The sequence below is a fragment of the Salvelinus sp. IW2-2015 genome, linkage group LG33 (genome assembly GCF_002910315.2).
Source record: "Salvelinus sp. IW2-2015 linkage group LG33, ASM291031v2, whole genome shotgun sequence".
Lineage (NCBI taxonomy): Eukaryota > Metazoa > Chordata > Actinopteri > Salmoniformes > Salmonidae > Salvelinus > Salvelinus sp. IW2-2015.
In genome coordinates, this window is record NC_036872.1 from 18,102,733 (window position 1) to 18,125,031 (window position 22,299).

At 42.9% G+C, this 22,299-nt stretch overlaps 1 protein-coding gene across 3 annotated transcripts; it reads right to left on the reverse strand.

The window, feature by feature from the left end:
• On the reverse strand, window positions 1–14,983 carry LOC111957682 (drebrin-like protein B). 3 transcript variants are annotated; one of them, XM_023978610.2, is made up of 15 exons: window positions 14,757–14,983; window positions 11,604–11,659; window positions 7,583–7,695; window positions 7,403–7,477; window positions 5,746–5,892; window positions 5,138–5,215; window positions 4,161–4,312; window positions 3,995–4,049; window positions 3,311–3,385; window positions 2,825–2,960; window positions 2,383–2,499; window positions 1,853–1,969; window positions 1,578–1,657; window positions 1,299–1,380; window positions 1–639 (listed from the first exon to the last, which is right to left on the reverse strand). In XM_023978610.2, the coding sequence occupies exons 1-15, from the start codon at window positions 14,837–14,839 to the stop codon at window positions 503–505; spliced, it is 1,503 nt and encodes a 500-aa protein (XP_023834378.1). In that variant the 5' UTR covers window positions 14,840–14,983; the 3' UTR covers window positions 1–502. The 3 variants fall into 3 exon arrangements, with proteins under 3 accessions (XP_023834378.1, XP_023834379.1, XP_023834380.1); XM_023978611.2 differs by lacking the exon at window positions 2,383–2,499; XM_023978612.2 differs by lacking the exons at window positions 11,604–11,659; window positions 14,757–14,983 and adding an exon at window positions 8,638–9,105.
• Window positions 14,984–22,299: the final 7,316 nt, after the last annotated feature.

Genomic DNA, 22,299 nt, shown 5'->3' on the forward strand with positions numbered 1-22,299 from the left:
TGTTATTATCCTGAACATGACATGAGTGAATGATACAAATAACAAAAAAAAAGTACACCTGGAACAAAACTGGCTTCACTTTAAGATAAGTGATGTACAAGTGCTATTAATGTTCACAATGGAATCTTGAATTGAAACATTAAAAAAAGGCTGACAATTTACTGCATCACAGAAGGTAAGAGATTCAGTTTGGGATTGGCCAGTATATGGGTTTTCATCAAAACCTAAACAATGCCACCTAAGTTCTCACAACATAAATGAAATAATGGAATTTCTCTCTTCAACAGGGATAGATTTGAGCACCCCCTGGTCACTGTTCATACATTGGTCCATKATGTGAAGGATACAGTTCAGCAATTGACTCTGAAAAGTTCACTGTTGAGTTACTTCTGACATGCTGTGTTCTGGAGCTAGCAGTTTTCCTACTGCCAAATTCTTCTGGGGGGGGGGTGTTCTCTTCTGCCTCCTATATGCTGATCTAGTGAGCGGGCAAGGTATGGACTTAGACCAGCTCCACGTAATTGGCTGGGAACATTCCAAAATGACCATCTGGGCCATAGCCCCGCCACCAGCCCTCGTCAATCATCTCGATGCCATTGAGGATGTCATCAGGATCGAAGGAAATCTCTGTCTCATCAGCTGTGAAATGAAAAGAGTAATACCTCAGATCACCATGTCCATTCGGAAATCTGTTGCTGTATTATTGTAAGGTGTCTATTCCGTCGCCAATGTTTGTTTCCCTGATTTCGTGAACCCCACTTAAAAAAAACAGAAAGTATGTAGAAAGGATAATGGACCTACATATTCTTTTATAAGATAATATTTGAGAACTAACAKTCACCAAAATAAAAACGAGAGAATCAGAAATTCCCAAAATGTCATGGCATGTGGTTCCCATTGATTTTGTTATGTTTGAATCACCCAGATAGCATAAAAACAAGGCATAAGACATTGCAAAGTGTAGAATTGCAGGAAATTAGCTTTGAAACTGCAGTTTCTCTCAGCSCCATGGCAAAATGTGTAGAATTTCAGGAAATTAGCTTTAAAACAGAAACATTGTCTATGCGGCCAAGAAGAGTGCCTCTAAAACCATGCCTCCCCCACAAATTTGCCACAGTTGCTGAAAAAAATTCTAGGGTAACCACTGCTCACTGACTGCCAMTTTCCATCTAGCAGTTTCACCCACATTCTCCATATGGGAAAAACATCACGGTTACACGTTGTTCACACAGAGAKCCAGTTCAGTGGGCCGAGTGTCTACTGTAAATTGTCAGTAGGCTGTGACTAACAATGCTTACCAGCTTGGTAGTCGTATAGAGCTCTGGCACAGACGCCTCGGTCGGTCTTCTTTGCAGCCACCTCATTCGTGTTCTCTTCCACCTGAGCAAACAACAAGGGGTGCTATACCTCTGAGAATGATCTTCACATTTAAGTCCAAGCACAAATATTTACCAAAGTTCTCTTGACTTGAATGGCATTTCAATAATGATTGTGATATGGGATTTTCTGATTAAAAAGTATACTACTGCTGTTTACAAATAATGAATCTCACTGCTCATGTGCTGACAAATATTTACCTCTGGGGGCTCCTCATAGAGGTTGTTTTGGGCTGGCTCTGTGGCATGGTTGTGCTCAGTGGGAGCTGCCGTTGCCTTTACTGAAACAGAAAAAGTACATMGTCTTTATCCGAAAAGGAATACCTCTCTACCAACAGGTGGCAGCAGCAGCACCAGGGATCCAGAGTACAAAGTAATTATGAAATGTGTCCAGAGAAAGGGTCATGATGAAACATAGATGAGATGAATCGGACTGTTGTGTGTTTAGACTGAGGTGTGTGGGGAGCAGGGCCCACCTTCATCTTGCCACTGATCCTCAGGGGTTGCATCCTGCTCATCCAAGCACTCAGACTGGCATGGCTCACCCACACTGGGAGTGGATTCATCCACAACGGGCTCATCCACATTGGGTTCTTATTATGACAACGTACACAAATGATATACGAGCACAGATACACACAGTGTACAAACATACTAAAGCATGCACTCAAATATTCAGACACTGAATAATTACAAAACCATCTGTCAAGTCTCATGGAAAACAACAAGACACTGGATGAGATTGATGATGTACAGTGATCTAATGATGGACATGGCCTATGAGCCATGAGGGTGATGTTAAATTGAATTAACAAGAGATGAAAGGGAGTAGCATCAGGTTAATCATTTAGATTGATGGATTTAAAGCGAGTAGCATCAGGTAGATATTTGACCAAAACACAAACATAGCAATTGTATGTCACTCAGTCACCTACGTGTGAAGTATGTGTGTGTGTGTGTGTTGGGAAAGGGTCAGTTTGTGTCAGCAGTATGAGTGAGCTCAGACCTGCAGCAGGGACAGGAGAGGCGGAGCCTGCTGGCAGAGGGGAGGCTTGGCGCAGGGGCAAGCGGGACGGCTCAGGCTCGCATGGTTGCTTAGAGAGAAAAGGGCTGTTCAAACGCCCTGAGAAACACACACCAGAGCAGACAGACAGGTTGGCCGGGAAGGTTACCAAGCAGAGCAGAGACAACACAAAGCAGATGTGGACTAGAGACAAGATGTGATACGAGACAATGAGTTAAAGTTGATGAAGGCAGAGTAATGCGACAAGATTCTCCTCCTGCATGTTTCAACATGGCCCAGACAATCCCCTGATCTCACTGCACGACCACATCCCCCACCTGACAGAGCTAGAAAGCCCAGCTAGGAAACACTCATGGAAAAAACAATTTTAAGAACTACACTATTCAATACAACTGTTTGCTGTTTATATACATTGGTGGCTTACCTGGCTGGGGGCTGGCAGGGGTGTGGGCAGCAGCAGGGGTGTCGGTGTCTGCAGCGCTGGGGGCCATGCCCTTCTCTCTCTGCTTGAACATCTCTCTGGGGTTCATAGAGCGCTGGGAGATCAGGGAGGCCGCCTCCTGAAACACACCATGTGGTCAGACAGACACACTGGGTATTGTATAGCCATAGCAACGTTCCAGATGTTCTCTTTAATAAAGAACACAATACCATCTACTGTATGCATAAAGGTGTTCTGAATGATGTTCAAAGATGAGAAGTCATGACCACAGTAGATGGTAGTAGAGCAGAAAGAATGTACAAACAAGAAAATGAAGGTAAGTGAAGCTATGGCGAGTTTAGATTCAAGCAAGAAACAGATTTGGTTGTGTCAATGGAAAGGGAAGCAGGAAACAGAGGGTTCTGAGTCACAGGGTATAGGGAACCTTTAAACAATTATTAAACCTACAGGGGGCCACAGTTAACTCACATTGGCTTTCTCCACAGATTCACCACGCTTCATCCCTTTCTTCTGAGCTGCCTGGAAGTCCTTCTCCTGCTCCTCCTGATGATGCACCACACATAATTCAACACTACCCACGAGGCTACACCTACCGGTTCTGTATAGTTTGTTCTTGTGTTATATTTACATCCTAAATGTGTGCCTTCACATTTAAAACAGATAATTTAGGTGGGGTGCAAACCTGGGTTCAAATATCTCAATTACTTTTATATACATTTCAAAGAAAGTGCTCAGATAATTTTTTGGGGAAAAAAACCTAATAGTTGAATATTGGAATGCATTTGGAAATAAACTTGGAAAGTATTGACATGTATTTTAAAATATACTGACTCAAATACACTCCCATGCATTTAACCCAGGTATTTAAATAGTATTTGAAAATACATTTAAATAGTAGYCTATTTATAGGAAARTATTTGAAAATACTTCCAATAGAAGTAACTGAGTCAGGCTACATTATTTGAAAATATGTAGGCCTATTTAAATAACAAATACACATGTATTTGAACCKAGTTCTGGCAGGATGCATGTTGCATAAACGGATCTGCTGCCCCCTACATGAGAATGAAACACCAGTTAAACATAGCGGATTTGATTTGAATTCACCTCAGTCAGCCGGCCTGTCATGCTGTGAGTCAGCAGACAACTCACCCATTGTTGTTTTTCATTGTCTCTGCTCTCAGCTTCCTGCTGCTGCTGGAACTTCCTGTTAAACAAATGGGAAAAGCAGACTTAATGGAAACCTGGCTGTCTTAATAAGGTCAACTCGATAAGATAACCACCTCCAGCTAAGTTTACTAACCACCATTTTACTCACTTCTGCTGGTCAATCATAGAGGCCCTCTCCTTGTCTCTATTCTCTCTGAGAGTTGCCTCCTTGACCTCTCGATCCTTCCGATCTTTCTCCAGCTTCTGGCGCTCTTCGTCTGCCTTGCTGCGCTCCTCCCGCTGCCGCTTCTCCTCATCTTTCTGAGACACACAGAACACGAGACCAGGTTAGGGTATGCACTGTCATAAAGGACTATTTAATCAGAACAAGCTGAGCAACACAAGCAAATCTAACCAGTATTTGTCATTCAGCAGATGCTCTTATCCAGAGCGACTCACAATTAGTTCATTKATCTTAAGATAACCAGGTGAGACAACATCACAATCGTATCAAGTACATTTTCCCTCATGAGCAAAGTCAGTGCTAATAAGAAAAGCATGTGAGAGTTATTTAAGATACTCTTCAGAGGTAGGTTTTCAAACGTTTTCAGAAGATGGGCAGGGACTCCGCTGTCCTGACTTTAGGGGGAAGCTTGTTCCACCATTGGYATGCCAGGACAGAATAGTTTTGACTGGCTGAGTGGGAGCTGCCCTCCTGTAGGGGTGGGAGGGCCAAGAGACCAGAGGTGGCYTGCTTGGTTTGGGATATAGTGTTTGAGCATAGCTTGAAGGTAAGGAGGGGCTTCACATTGCTGCTCTGTAGGTAAGTACCAGGGTCTGGAAGATGATGTAAGCTTCGACTGGACGCCAGTGGCGTGTGCGGAGGAGCGTGGCGACATGGAGAACTTAGGAAGGTTGATGGCACAAGCGGGGAGCCCAGCCAACAGRGAGTTARGTGCAGTATTCTACATGGGATAGGACAAGTGCCTGGATTAGGACCTGCGCCATTCCTGTGTGAGGTAGGGTCATACTCTACGGATGTTGTAGAGCATTAACCTGCTGGAGCCACGCCAAGGTTCTTTGCACTCTGGGAGGGGGACACCATGGAGTCCCTGTAGTGGCAGTAAGGTGTTGGGGCTGACTCACCTCTGCCTGCGCCCAGAAGTTGTCTTTATTGGTCCGTTTGATTTCAGACATGGCGTTGGTCTTCTGATACACAGAGCCCTGTCACAACAAAATACAAGCGTTAGTTAAACACAACAAAAAACAAATTGGCACTCATAGACACCAACCCCCCACCTAGATCCAGTACTGACACAGCATGTCGGTTTATTATGCCGAGTTAACAGGCTTTAAACAGCCTGTCCTGGCCTGGCCTCTCTGGCTCCAGCCCTGGCCAACAATCATGAGCTCAACTAAGCCCCTGGATTCTACTGCACAWGAGTCATTGTAAACAACCAGCTCTGCAAGTCACAACATCCAACATGTTGGAAACAAACCCACACTGAGAATCTCTCATCCGCAGCCTTGTGCAARGAATCTTACCAAAAATGTCCACAGGCAGACAAGTGATTAACCGAAACAAATTAGATATGAGAATTTATCTGACCACAAAGCAACTTGCCTAACAGTGCAACCTGCCWGTACAAAACATGTCTACAGACACTTAACATCTGATGAAACAAACTCAATGCATAACTAAAATGTTCTGATTTTAATTTCTAAAAGGATAAGATGATATATTTGGTACGTACCACAGGTCCCTGGGGACCAGCGTCTCGGAACTTGTTGGACTCTTTGTGGAAGCTGTAGTTGGCCCCTGATGCATTGGCCACCTTTTGCATAATAGCCTCAGGTTCCACATCCTCCTCTGCACGGGCGTTTATTGTGACATGGGCTCCCTGGAATTACAGCAGACATTTTAGCTACAAACAACACACGTCACACATTTCAGCCAGATAAGGCCATGAAAGGGCTGTCAACAGGAGGGATATTTGATATGACAGCCACCACCCATAGGATTTGTTGACATGCAGTTAGCAAGGTGACTTTCATGATAACAACTGATAACAGATCACTTCAAGAGCTGATTCAGAAACCACAACCAATAATTCACCATAAGTAGCATCCAACTTCTGCTTAACTCTAACACTCAAAAGCTATTACTGGCACTAACAGGGGTGTCAGTCTTTCCTGCAATTGTTCTTAATTTCATGTTCTGTTGAGGTTAGTGTTGCAAGTGTATATGCACAAATYTATGTTGACGCCCCTTCAAATTAGTGGATTCGACTTTTTAAGCCACACCCGTTGCTGACAGGTGTATAAAATCGAGGACATAGCCATGAAAACTTCATAGTCAAACATTGGCAGTAGAATGGTCTTACTGYAGAGCTCAGACTTTCTACGTGGCACCATCATAGGATGCCACCTTTCCAACTAGTCAAATTCGTCAAATTTCTGCCCTGCTAGAGCTGCCCCACTCAACTGTAAGTGCTGTTATTGTGAAGTGGAAACGTCTTGGCGCAACAACGGTTCATCCACAAAGTGGTAGGCCACACAATCTGACAAAAAGTGACAGCCAAGTGCTGAAGCTCGTAAAAATAATCTGTCCTCGGTGGAAACACTCACTACCGAGTTCCAAACTGCCTCTGGGAGCAACGTCAGCAAAATAACTGTTCGTTGGGAGCTTCATGAAATGGGTTTCCTCCTGGCCGAGCATGACAATGACATTCTAGATGATTCTGTGCTTCCAACTTTGTGGCAACAGTTTGGGGAAGGCCCTTTCCTGTTTCAGCATGACAATCCATGCACAAAGCGAGGTCCATACAGAAATGATTTGTCGAGGTRAGTGTGGAAGAACTTGACTGGCCTGCACAGAGCCCTGACCTCAACCCGATTGAACACCTTTGGGATGAATTGGAACGCCGACTGTGAGCTAGGCCCAATCGTCCAACATCAGTAACCGGCATCACTAATGCTCGTGGATGAATGGAAGCAAGTTCCCTCKGCAATGTTCCAACATCTAGTGGAAAGCCTTCCGAGAAGGGTGGAGGCTATAGCATGAAAGGGGAGACCAACTCCATTCATGTCCATGATTTTGGAATYAGACGTTCAATGAGCAGGTGTCCACATACTACGCAATTACACTACATGACCAAAAGTAGTTGATTTGATCATTAACTAAACATAAGCAGTCTGTATGGAGAAAATGCCTAGACCAGGGGTACTCAACTATTAGCCTACGAGGTCCGGAGCCTGCTGGTTCGGTTCTACCTGATAATGAATTGCACACACCTGGTGTCCCAGGTCTAAATCAGTCCCTAATTTGAAGGGAACAATTTTTAAAAATGCAGTGGAACTGGCTTSGAGGTCCAGAGTTGGAGGGGTCTAAACCATGCCAAATTATATTACCTTGAGAAAATTAGCTATGGAGCTGACATGATTGGCACATAGTCCTTTCCTGGCGTCTTTCACACCTTCTCCAGTCTGAAACACAAATACTCATAAGATTCATTCAACRTGACAACCTGATTTACAAAATACAGAGGAGTGCCACCTTTGGAAGAAAAGGGAGTGTAGTGCAGCACTCACCCAGTTGATCAGGACGTATTTGCACAGGCCAGAGTTTGGGTCCTCGACACGGCAGAAAGCGTACATTATTTTACCGCTGCTAAGTTCCTCCACRAGTTCCTCCAGTCCACCATCTGAACACACCAGTATCGGGAACATTGTAGAATTTATGTTCTATGCAAAGTCTGTCATGTACATTACTGTGTATAGCCTACATTATGTACACAATATATGGCAAATGACTCCCTTTTTCAACATGCTCTATTTTTGACAGTGTYTGTGTGTTGTAAGTAGGGTTGCAGATTTTGGGGAATATTCAGAGGTGGAAACTTTCCGTGGGAATTAAATGTAGATGTTTTTTTGCATTGGATACATTTACCATATCATATGGCGACAGAAACATAAACATTTGACCTGATCATAAGTAGACATAATTGCAAATTATTAAATCCTTCCAATAGATTTTTTTTTAAACAAATTTAACTTTTAATTAAATGAGTTGACTCTTCACATGGGATGATTTCACTGAACAACAAAAGAAAGGGAATATTGAATGATCCGTCGCATCTCCCAAAAACATTTTCAACATACACTACCGTTCAAAAGTTTGGGGTCACTTAGAAATTCAAGTTTAAAGAAAAGCACATGTTGTCCATTAAAATAACAAAATTAATCAGAAATACGATGTAGACATTGTTAGTGTTGTAAATGACTATTGTACCTGGAAACTGCAGGTTTTTAATGGAATATCGACATAGGCGTACAGAGGCCCATTATCAGCGACCATCACTCCTGTGTTCCAATGGCACGTTGTATTAGCTAATCCAAGTTGATCATTTTAATAGGCTAATTGATCATTAGAAAACACTTTTGCAATTATGTTAGCAAAGCTGAAAACTGTTTTTATTAAAGAAGCAATAAAACGGGCCTTCTTTAGACTAGTTGAGTATCTGGAGCATCAGCATTTATGGGTTCGATTACAGGCTCAAAATGGCCAGAAACAAAGACCTTTCTCCTGAAACTCATCAGTCTATTCTTGTTCTGAGAAATGAAGGCTATTCCATGCAAGAAATTACCAAGAAACTGAAGATCTCGTACAACGCTGTGTACTATTCCCGTCACAGAACAGCGCTAACTGGCTCCAACCAGAATGGAAAGAGGAGTGGGAGGCCCCGGTGCACAACTGAGCAAGAGAACAAGTACATTAGTGTCTAGTTTGAGAAACAGACACCTCAAGTCCTCAACTGGCAGCTTCATGAAATGAAGTGACACCATAGGTGAAATGAAATGACACCATAGGCCTTGTTAATCTCTGCACACGACAGGATGCTCTTTTCTGCATACTTGGGGTCCAACWTGTACGCTGCGGCGTGTATGGGCTTCAGGCAGAAGTCTTCACGCTTTTTGATGTATTTCAGAACTACAGTTTCCTCTGCTTGGAGCAACAGTGAAGTGGGCAGGGCAGTACGGATTTCTTCTCTTACATCTGCAAGCAGAGTCTGAACATCAGACAGGATGGCATTGTCTCCCTCAATCCGTGCAATGGCTACTGCTTTAGGTTTCAGGAGTTTCAGGCTGCATACCACTCTCTCCCAAAATACATCATCCAGGAGGATCCTCTTGATGGGATTGTCCATATCGGCAGYCTATGATATGACCATTTCTTGGAGAGACGCCTTCCCCCCCAGGACTGTCAAACATGATGACAACACCACCCTAATGGGTGTCGCTGGGCAGCTTCAATGTGGTGCTCTTATTCTTCTCACTTTGCTTGGTGAGGTAGATTGCTTCTATAACTTGATGACCCTTCACATACCTAACCATTTCCTTGGCTCTCTTGTACTGTATCCATTGTTTTCAGTGCCATGATGGCCTTGAGGAGCAGATTCAATGCATGAGCAGCACAGCCAATSGGTGTGATGTGACGGTAGGACTCCTCCACTTTAGACCAAGCAGCCTTCATGTTCGCAGCATTGTCTGTCACCAGTGGAAATACCTTCTGTGGTCCAAGGTTATTGATGACTGCCTTCAGCTCATCTGCAATGTAGAGACCGGTGTGTCTGTTGTCCCTTGTGTCTGTGCGCTTGTAGAATACTGGTTAGGTGTGGAGATGTAGTTAATTATTCCTTGTCCACGAACATTCGACCACCCACCAGAGATTATTGCAATACAGTCTGCTTTCTCTATGATTTGCTTGACCTTCACTTGAACTCTGTTGAACTCTGCATCCAGAAAATGAGTAGATAACGRATGTCTGGTTGGAGGGGTGCATGCTGGGCAAAGAACATTCAGAAATCTCTTCCAATACACCATGCCTGTGAGCATCAAAGGTGAACCAGTTGCATACACAGCTCGAGCAAGACATTCATCASCATTTCTGACTATGTTCCTCCATTGAGTGAAAAAAAAKCTTCTGATTCTAGGAGAACCATGAGCTGTTGCTATCGATAAAGTGTCTGATTCATCCRTTTCACCTCGAATAGAAGTAGAGGGACTTTTGTCAGAGGTCGCTTGTTGTGAAAACTGAGGGAACTTTATGCACTTGGCCAGATGATTCAGCATRTTTGTTGCATTCTTCACATATGAGTTGGCACAGTATTTGCAAATGTACACAGCTTTTCCTTCTACATTAGCTGCAGTGAAATGTCTCCACACATCAGATGGTGCCGTAGCATTTCCCTGTAAAGATTAGGAAAAAAATGAGTGAGAAAACCCCAAATACAATTCCATATGCAGATAAATAGTTAAGCAGTTAGATTAAACAACTCCTTTGCATGATAAATGTTTTAAAATGAAACATGTATGGAAACAGGTYAATTAACACTCCTCAGTTAGCAGGCTCAAGCAATCTAAAACCTACATGGTAGCAAAAACMAACCATCAGAAATTGTTAACAAGTTAGAAATTATTTAAACACACTTTGCTGTAGGCTACTATTTACTAGTTAACAAAAAATCATTKATGTCATATAAAATATATTCACCCCACCCAGTATTGTAATCAAAACTTACCAGAAAGCATGTAGTCCTTAGCTCAGACAGTGTAGTAGTGTGGGCTCAATAGCATCTCAGTGTGCAAGATCTTGAGAATCAGCTGTACATGTGATGGAAGAATYCACTGTGCATGCAGAAGGTTGCAATTCCATTGAATTGGGGATAGTTTAACCAAAATATGCCACAAGACCTAGAATTGCCTTGTGTATCTCACAAAAAAAAGTTCACTGGTATAAGCAAACTTTTTTTGATGAATTTTTAGCAAAATCCCCCAAATTCCAGGGCCTAATTTCCATTGGAAAATTTTTGGAAACATTCTGGAATTTTACTGCAAAGTTTCCAACCCTAGTTGTAAGTATCTTGATTAATCGCCCTGCCCCCCGAAAAGGCGAATASACCAGCGTAAGCCTTTTTGTATACCACGTCAATTAATTATCAGATCTATGCAGAAACAGAGTGCTCATTTTCTTTTTATTCCTGGATAGTCACCTGTTGAAGTGTCCMGGGGCAAGGATTCTTTTMGGGATTTTCATGTCCCTCAGTCAAGCACCTGATTCTCTTATTTTTCAATCTTGGCTAAAGCGCGTTTGGGTACACTTTCTACTTAATGATAGCTACTTTGAGGACATTTTTTGCCAACTTACTATGACTGACATGTGGTCGTCTCACCTTGCTACCTTAAAATGAARGCACTAACTCTAKCCTAAGTCGCTCTGGATAAGAGCGTCTGCTAAATGACTAAAATGTAAATATTTTCCTCTACTACATTACACATGCTTGGTTATCTTTCTTTTCACATATGCAAATAGTTATCTTCTGAAAGAAACCTGTCTGGGAGACTTACCCAAACAATAAAAATGTGCCACTACTGCAAAAGATTAACATTTACCTTTACTTGCATCTTTTAAATTGCCTTACAGTGCTTTGAGAGCAATTCAGTTGCACACCATAAGTGAGGGTGATGATCTCAGACAACATTGCAGACTCAAAACCAAACAGAATATATTTACATGTTGGAGCCTTTCTTGGATTCTGTCTACCACACTCACCTCCCTTCTCTGCCAATCGTATATCATTAGTGTTCCCCTCGTAGGTGAACAAGGCCCTGCAGAGAAGAACACCAGGTTACAGGATCACACAACCATTGCAAAATTGTAGATTGSTAGCCTAATAAGCAGTTTAAACAGACTGTCAGCATCAGTATTCACAACCACACTTAGCAAGCTATTGCAGAATAGCATCCTGAAGCAACCTGGCTAAGTGATGTGCCTTACTCAAAACATGACACTTGATTGAACTGCATAACTTCGGATCGGAACCATTAAAGCTGCAATATGTAACTTTTTGGGTGACCCACCAAATTCACATTGAAAAGTGAGATATAGATCTATCATCCTCATCGAAAGCAAGTCAAAGAAGCGGTAGATCTGTTCCATTTCATGATAGCCAAATTGGTAGTTACAGCCTTGTTCCATCGCGGCAACTCCCGTACGGAGGCGAAGGTCGAGAGCCATGCATCCTCCGAAACACAACCCTGCCAAGCCGCACTGCTTCTTGACACTGATCGCTTAACCCGGAAGCCAGCCGCACCAATGTGTCAAGAGGAAACAACATACAACTGGCAACCAAAATCAGCGCGCATGTGCCATGCCCYCCACAGGAGTTGCTAGAGCGCAATGGGACAAGTACATCCCAGCCAGCCAAACCCTCCCCTAACCCGGAAGACGCTGGGCCAATTGTGCACCGCCTCATTGGTCTCCCGGTCGCGACACAGCCCGGGATCAAACCCGGGTCTTTAAAGAAGCCTCAAGCACCGCAATGCAGTGCCTTAGACCACTGCGCCACTCGGGAGTCTATGTGAGCTATTTCTATGCTTCCCGTTCTTAAGTTTCATTTTTGCATCTTTTACTTTCGGTTTTGTACATCAGCTTCAAAGAGCTGAAAATACTATCTTTTCGGGTTTAGATGGTACACTATACTTGCTTGTATTGTCACATATACTGAAATTAGGCAAACTATTAGAATTTGAACAAACAGGAAATGGCGATTTCAGCATAGTGCAACTTAAAGTGTGCAAAATGTAGAGCTTTTGTAATAGTGCATTACTATGTATACGGAACAAAAATATGTAAAGCGTTGGTCCCATGTTTTATGAGGTGAAATATCCCAGAAATGTTCCATACTCACAAAAAGCTTATTGCTTTAAAAATTGTGCACACATTTGTTWACATCCCTGTTAGTGAGCATTTCTCCTTTGCCAGGATAATCCATCCACCTAACAGTTGTAGCATTTCAAGAAACTGATTAAATAGCATGATCCTTACAAGTGCACTTTGTGCTGGGGACAATAAAATATCACAAAAAAAAAATGTGCAGTTGTATCACAATACCAGATGCCTCAAGCTGAGGGAGCYTGCAATTGGCATGCTGACTGCAGGAATGTCCACCAGAGCTGTTGCCAGAGAATTGAATGTTCATTTCTCTACCATAATTCACCTCCAATGTCGTTTTAGAGAATTTGGCATACATCCAACCGGCCTCACGTGTAACCACGCCAGCTCAGGACCTCCACATCCAGCTTCTTCACCTGCGGGATCATCTGAGACCAACCATCCGGACAGCTGATGAAACTGTGGGTTTGCACAACCAAATTATTTCTGCCCAAACTGTCAAACCGTCTCAGGGAAGCTCATCTGCGTGCTCGTCGTCCTCACCAGGGTCTTGACCTGACTGAAGTTTGGTGACATAACCGACTTCAGTGGGCAAATGCTCACCTTCGATGGCCACTGACACGCTGGAGAAGTGTGCTCTTTACAGATGAATCCCGGTGTCAACTGTACCGGGCAGATGGCAGACAGCATGTATGGCGACATGTGGGCAAGCGGTTTGCTGATGTCAACGTTGTGAACAGAGTGCCCCATGGTGGCGTTATAGTATGGGCAGGCATAAGCTATGGACAATGAACACAATTGCATTTTAAAATCGATGGAAACTTAAATGCATAGAGATACCATGATGAGATCCTGAAGCKCATTGTCGTGCCAGTCATCCGCTCATGTTTCAGCATGATAATGCACAGCCCTGTACACAATTCCTGGAAGCTGAAAATGTCCCCATTCTTTCATAGTCTGCATACTCACTAGACATGTCAACCATTGAGCATGTTTGGCATGCTCTGTATCGACGTGTACAACAGCATGTTCCAGTTCCCGCCAATATCAGCAACTTCGCACAGCCATTGAAGAGGAGTGGAACAACATTCCACAATCAACAGCCTTATCAACTCTATGCAAAGGATGTGTCACGCTGCATGAGGCAAATGGTGGTCACACCTGGTTCTGATCCATGCCCCTACATTTTTTTTTAAAGGTATCTGTGACTAACAGATGCATACCTATATTCCCAGTCATGTGAAATTCATAGCTTAGGGCCGAATGAGTTAATTTCAATTGACCGATTTTCTTTTTGAACTGTAACTCCGTAAAATCTTTGAAATTGTTGCATGTTGCGTTTATTTTTGTTCGGTGTAATTATATGGTGAGAAATGTCTAAAAACACGTATGAGAGCTTCCTCTTTTAGTTAGCCAAGTCTGGTCCCCATGCCATGGTTGACCTAAAGAACTTTTAATTCAGCAACAGGATGTGTGCTACGACTAAAACCCTCTGGGTTTGATAAACCCAGTCTTGTCAACTAAAGCAGGTTAATTAGGGTCATGTTTAAACACSGACACCAACAGGTTTTATTTGAACAGTGACACAGAAAATTAACTTGATGCTCCAGAAACGTATWTTCTCTAGTACAAATTCTGACTAACATTAGCCAAATTAGTTAGCTGCATACAAGTTTAGGCATTGCAATGTGAATGAATCCAATAAAATAAAAAAKCGCAAACAGGTAACTCAAATAGGCTAACAGTCATGTTATATAGCACCATCATTAACTAGTTAGCTAACGTTAGATAGCTAGTTAACAAGCTAAGGAAATTGCCAGACAACAAGGTCATCAGATTTACCTCGAAGAAACATGGCAATAATCATCATACTGCTTCGTTGTAACACAATTCATTTTCATTTCACAACTAGCGAGCTAGCTAACTGATATGATAGCTAAGTACGAGAGGAAATACATGTTAGCTAGCTACTTAAACATAGCGGATGCAACATGTTATGGCGAGGCAATTAAAGCTAGCTACCGTCCTTACCAGTTGGTGTTGGATTTCTCATCTACAACCTCTTTGTAAGCATTTGTCAGGGAAATTCCGTTTTTACTTAAGTTCACTGCCATCTTTCTTTCGCGCAAACACTTGTGCTAGCTGTGAAACGCCCGTCCTAGCTACTTTATGGAGGAAGTAGAATAGAATCGAATCACTACTGAATGAGAGCTCGGCACACAGGAAACTCGTCTCATAACATCATGAACAGAACCAGAGATATCTCTGACAGAACATTCCACCTCTTCCACTCTGACTAGGCGCCCTCTGATGGAACATTGACGTGAAACTGGTCATCTTTACAGTACTATTTCTGTACCATGTATGCAAGTAATGTATATACTGTTTTTKTTTTCCATACACTGACTAGGCTACATGCAACCCCACTTTTTGTCTTAAAGTACACTTTGTTTACTTTTCTGCTTGTAAAATAAACTTGACARGTTGAGTTCTCTGGGGCAGCTACAGTTAGCAGGATGTAGTGGGGCCAAGCGTTCTAGATAAGCGTATAATCTTGAACGTGTGGCTCAGTTGGTAGAGCATGGCGCTTGCAACGCCAGGGTTGTGGGTTCAATTCCCACGGGGGGACCAGGATGAATATGTATGAACTTTCCAATTTGTAAGTCGCTCTGGATAAGAGCGTCTGCTAAATGACTTAAATGTAATGTAAATGTATTATTGTTTATGTTCCAAAAAAGGTTTTATAGACCTAAAGTAGAAACATCCCTAATCTCTGATATTAGTAACAAAGTTGATCTACCCCTGGTTACCCAGCCTGTTAGACCAGACATGGAAAACTACAGAGACAAGGGAGTATATACACTGCTCAAAAAAATAAAGGGAACACTTAAACAACAGCAAATGTAACTCCAAGTCAATCACACTTCTGTGAAATCAAACTGTCCACTTAGGAAGCAACACTGATTGACAATAAATTTCACATGCTGTTGTGCAAATGGAATAGACAACAGGTGGAAATTATGGCAATTGCAAGACACCCCCAATAAAGGAGTGGTTCTACAGGTGGTGACCACAGACCACTTCTCAGTTCCTATGCTTCCTGGCTGATGTTTTGGTCACTTTTGAATGCTGGCGGTGCTTTCACTCTAGTGGTAGCATGAGACGGAGTCTACAACCCACACAAGTGGCTCAGGTAGTGCAGCTCATGCAGTATGGCACATCAATGCGAGCTGTGGCAAGAAGGTTTGCTGTGTCTGTCAGCGTAGTGTCCAGAGCATGGAGGCGCTACCAGGAGACAGGCCAGTACATCAGGAGACGTGGAGGAGGCGTAGGAGGGCAACAACCCAGCAGCAGGACCGCTAACTCCGCCTTTGAGCAGGAGGAGCACTGCCAGAGCCCTGCAAAATGACCTCCAGCAGGCCACAAATGTGCATGTGTCGCTCAAACGGTCAGAAACAGACTCCATGAGGTGGTATGAGGGCCCGACGTCCACAGGTGGGGGTTGTGCTTACAGCCCAACACCGTGCAGGACGTTTGGCATTTGCCAGAGAACACCAAGATTGGCAAATTCGCCACTGGCGCCCTGTGCTCTTCACAGATGAAAGCAGGTTCACACTGAGCACGTGACAGCCGTGACAGAGGCTGGAGACGCCGTGGAGAACCTTCTGCTGCCTGCAACATCCTCCAGCATGACCGGTTTGGCGTGGGTCAGTCATGGTGTGGGGTGGCATTTCTTTGGGGGCCGCACAGCCCTCCATGTGCTCCCCAGAGGTAGCCTGACTGCCATTAGTTACCGAGATGAGATCCTCAGACCCCTTGTGAGACCATATGCTGGTGCGGTTGGCCTGGGTTCCTCCTAATGCAAGACAATGCTAGACCTCATGTGGCTGGAGTGTGTCAGCAGTTCCTGCAAGAGGAAGGCATTGATGCTATGGACTGGCCCGCCCGTTCCCCAGACCTGAATCCAATTGAGCACATCTGGGACATCATGTCTCGCTCCATCCACCAACGCCACGTTCCACCACAGACTGTCCAGGAGTTGGCGATGCTTTAGTCCAGGTCTGGGAGGAGATGCCTCAGGAGACCATCCGCCACCTCATCAGGAGCATGCCCAGGCGTTGTAGGGAGGTCATACAGGCACGTGGAGGCCACACACACTACTGAGCCTCATTTTGACTTGTTTTAAGGACATTACATCAAAGTTGGATCAGCCTGTAGTGTGGTTTTCCACTTTAATTTTGAGTGTGACTCCAAATCCAGACCTCCATGGGTTGAATAATTTGATTTCCATTGATAATTTGTGTGATTTTGTTGTCAGCACATTCAACTATGTAAAGAAAAAGGTATTTAATAAGAATATTTCATTCATTCAGATCTAGGATGTGTTATTTTAGTGTTCCCTTTATTTTTTTGAGCAGTCTATATATATATATATAGTTGAAATCTGAAGTTTACATACACTTAGGTTGGAGTCATTAAAATTTGATTTTCAACCACTCCCCAAATGTCTTAACAAACTATAGTTTTGGCAAGTCGGTTAGGACATTACTTTTGTGCATGACACAAGTAATTTTTCCAACAATTGTTTACAGACAGATTATTTCACTGTATCACAATTCCAGCGGGTCAAAAGTTATCATACACTAAATTGACTGTACCTTTAAACAGCTTGGAAAAATCCAGAAAATGATGTCATGGCTTTAGAAGCTTCTGAGGCTAATTGACATCATTTGAGTCAATTTGAGGTGTACCTGTGGATGTATTTCAAGGCCTACCTTCAAACTCAGTGTCTCTTCCTTGACACCATGGGAAAATCAAAAGAAATCAGCCAAGACCTCAGATTTTTTTTTTTAGACCTCCACAAGTTCTGGTTCATCCTTGGGAGCAATTTCCAAATGCCTGAAGGTACCACGTTCATCTGTACAAACATAGTACGCAAGTATAAACACCATGGGACACGCAGCCGTCATACCGCTCAGGAAGGAGACGCGTTTCTGTCACCTAGAAATTAATGTACTTTGGTGCGAAAAGTGCAAATTCAATCCCAGAACAACAGCAAAGGACCTTGTGAAGATGGAGGAAACAGGTACAAAAGTATACATATCCACAGTAAAACGAGTCTATATCGACATAACCTGAAAGGCCGCTCAGTAAGGAAGAAGCCACTGCTCCAAAACCGCCATAAAAAAAGCCAGACAATGGTTTGCAACTGCACATGGGGACAAAAAAAATGTCCTCTGGTCTGATGACACAAAAATATAACTTTTTGACCATAATGACCATGGTTATGTTTGAGAAAAAGGGGGACGCTCGCAAGCCAAAGAACACCCTCCCAACCATGAAGCACGGGGGTGGCAGCATCATGTTGTGGGGGTGCGTTGCTGGAGGAGGGACTGGTGCACTTCACAAAATAGATGGAATCATGAGGAATGAAAATTATGTGGATATATTGAAAGCAACATCTCAAGACATCAGTCAGGAAGTTAAAGCTTGGTCACAAATGGGTCTTCAAATGGACAATGACCCCAAGCATACTTCCAAGGTTTGTAGCAAAATGGCTTAGGACAACAAAGTCAAGGTATTGGAGTGGCCATCACAAAGCCCTGACTCAACCCTATAGTGGGCAGAACTGAAAAAAGCATGTGCGAGCAAGTGTACAGTATAACTTTAAACCGTCCCCTCGCCCCGACACGGGCGCAAACCAGGGACCTTCTGCACACATCAACAACGGTCGCCCACGAAGCATCGTTATCCATCGCTCCACAAAAGCCGAGGCCCTTGCAGAGGGGAAACCCTACTTCAAGTCTCAGAGCAAGTGACGTAACCGATTGAAACGCTATTAGCGCGTACCGCTAACTAGCTAGCCATTTCACATCCGTTACACAAGGAGGCTAAAAACCTGACTCAGTTACACCAGCTCTGTCAGGAGGAATGGGCCAAAATTCACACAACTTATTGCGGGAAGCTTGTGGAAGGCTAACCGAAAACGTTTGACCCAAGTTAAACAATTTAAAGCAATGCTACCAAATACTAATTGAGTGTATCTATGTAAACTTCTGACCAGTGGGAACATGATGAACAAGTTGAAATAAATCACTCTATTATTCTGACATTTCACATTCTTAAAATAAAGTGGTGATCTTAACTGACCAAGACAAGGATATTTTTACTAGGATTAAATGCCAGGAATTGTGAAAAACTGAGTTTAAATGTATTTTGCTAAGGTGTATGTGAACTTCCGACTTCAACTGTACATACATACACTACCGTTCAAAAGTTTGGGGTCACATAGAAATGTCCTTGTTTTTCAAAGAAAGCACATGTTGTCCATTAAAATAACAGAATTTGTCAAATACAGTGTAGACAATGTTAATGTTGTAAATGACTATTGTAGCTGGAATCTGCTGATTTAATGGAATATCTACATAGGCATACAGAGGCCCATTATCAGCAACCATCACTCCTGTGTTCCAATGACACGTTGTGTTAGCTAATCCAAGTTGATCATTTTAAAAAGGCTAATAGATCATTAGAAAACCCTTTTGCAATTATGTTAGCACAGCTGAAAACTGTTGTCCTGATTAAAGAAGCAATAAAACTGGCCTTCTTTAGATTAGTTGAGTATCTGGAGCATCAGCATTTGTGGGTTCGATTACAGGCTCAAAATGTCCAGATACAAAGACCTTTCTTCTGAAACTCGTCAGTCTATTCTTGTTCTGAGAAATTAAGGCTATTCCATGTGAGAAATTGCCAAGAATCTGAAGATCTTGTACAATGCTGTATACTACTCCCTTCACAGAACAGCGCAAACTGTCTCTAACCAGTAAAGAAAGAGTGGAAGGCCCCGGTGCACAACTGAGCAAGAAGACAAGTACATTAGAGTGTCAAGTTTGAGAAACGGATGCCTCACAAGTCCTCAACTGGCAGCTTCACTAAATAGAACCCGCAAAACACCAGTCTCAACGTTAACAGTGAAGAGGCAACTCCGGGATGCTGGGCTTCTAGACAGAGTTGTTAAGAAAAAGCCATATCTCAGACTGGCCAATAAAAAGAAAAGATTAAGATGGGAAAAAGAACTCTGCCTAGAAGGCCAGCCTCCRGGAGTCAGCACCTCACACATCCTCAACTGGCAGCATTCATTAAATAGTACCCGCAAAACACCAGTCTCAACGRCAACAGTGAAGAGGTGKCTGTTTCTCAAACTAGACACTAATGTACTTTTCCTCTTGCTCAGTTGTGCACCGGTCAGACAAGTGAAYATTATGGTCAGTAAAGAAAACGTGTCAATACTTTGCCCCTTGATAACCAGCTCACTTCTGTATGTTGTAAAAGCGTTACATGGTCGCTGCCCATATCATTGCATAGTGCAGAAAATACATGAGAGTTCAGGGGCCTTGCTTTAACAAAGTTAACCATATTTACTGTAGTGTCCAAAACATCTTTCAAGCTGTCAGGCTTGGCAGCAAGAGCCTCTCGGGTGGATGCTGCAGTGTACCCAAGTGGCGTCGGGAGCAACTGCTTGCACACGCGTTACCACTCCACTGTCTCCCTGTCATGGCTTTTGCACCATCAGTACAGATACCAACATGAGCAGCAGCTACGTTTGGCTACATACGGACRGTTAGTGGAATTKCCGTGAGAGAGTAACAGTTAATGTGATTGGATGTAAACATGTTTACATTTATTTAACTAGGCAGGTCAGTTAAGAACAAATTATTATTTTCAATGATGGTTCTGCACCTTGTTCTGGGGCAGAATGACAGATTTTTACCTTGTCAGCTCGGGGATTCGATCTTGCAACCTTTAATTTACTAGTCCAACGCTCTAACTATTAGGCTACCTGCCGCCCCAATTATTTGACTAGGCTACCTGTATTTGACATTGTGTTGTTACTTCGGTGAACACTAGATGGTTTAATTGTATTTTTGGCAGTGAAACYAGGCTACTAAAGGTGAGAAAAAAAGGGAAAATGTATAGCCCCATTGGAAAAATATAAATGGACTGTTTGAAAATGTGAAGGATGTTTTTTTTTTACGTTTATTTTTATTTTTATGTGAATCACATTTTTATTTGGCGTACCCCAGTTTGGGAATACCTAGTGTAGATGAAGGGGAGGAGACAAGTTAAAGAAGGATTTCTAAGCCTTGAGATAATTGAGACATGGATTGTGTGTGCCATTCACAGGGGGAATGGGCACAACCAAATATTTAAGTGCCTCTGAACAGGGTATGGTAGTAGATACCAGGGCCACCAGTTTGTGTCAGGAACTGCAACGCTGCTGGGTTTTTCCACAGTCAACAGTTTGTGTATCAAGAATGGTCTTCGATTTGATTAAATATTTTTATAGTCAAGAAAAGAGTTATGGTGTTGGAAAGTCTTAAATCACATACAGATATCACATTTGAAATGCATCTATTTTAAAAGGCTGGTCCTGAATTTCAAGTTAGCAAGTCTGTACACTTAAAAAAAAAGTATATTTATTTAAATTTACATGGCAAGTATCTACTGATCAAATGAAATAAATGTCCCTTTGGGGAAAACAAGCCCTGATAGCAATTTACATGATCTATACACAAAATTATGGTAAAGGCTAAGATTTTAATCAAAGGTATCAGGCAAATTAATTGTAAAGAAATCCCTGATATCTGGCAAATGGCTGTGAAAYGGTTCTCCATTTTGCAAAGCATGCCAAGCWSCCTATCATGACCTCCATTGATATCGTTCTAGTTAGTATCTCTTTGGATCAAACRAAGATGTTATTCTGAAAGGAACATTTGATGGATCGATGCTGATTGCACTCAAAAATGACAACTGGAAGACAGATTACAAATAAATAACCAAACAAATATAAGGAGCGAAATCAGCAACCAAGTTTTGTCCAGTGGCATTACTCACTGCCTGTCTTTTTAAGAATTGGTCTTACTGKCAGATGATTCTGGTGTATTCAGAGTGGATATTCAATCCATTGCAGCTKAATTGTAGAACAATTTTGAAAAGGCATTTTGTACCAAAATCATAGCCTTATGACCTATTCTAAATGTCATAATGAGAACGTATGCATTGAGCTCCATAGTAAGTGAAACCAGTCTYTAGTCTAGAACATGTTTTTCCAGCCCAGTCAACCTAACTGATCCTTCATTAAATCTATGGAAAGACAGTCACTGCGACAATATCAAGCATTTCACAAGTTTGGCTTCTCGGATTGTGGATTGTTGACGGGGAGGCCAGCCCCTGGTCGTGATCACTGTTGGTACCTGGATTCCTGACAGGGTCAACCCCTAGTTGTGCTGAGCCTGATGGCAGGGCCAGCACCCCATCATGGACKAMTGTTGAGCTGGCCCACCATTGTGCAGYAAGCCAGGAGGGGGACTCAACAGTGTGGCGGGCCAATGGCTCATCACAAACTTGCAGTATGGCCTGTTTGTTAGGCCAATGTACAAAGGCTTGACAATGGATGCCATTTAAATACTATGAGGGTGGTTGATTAAGCAAGGGGATTCAGGTGATGCAGGCTTGTGGCTAATGAAGATTGGATGCAAATTGGGATGGTCACAGCTCTACGTCCATACATGTA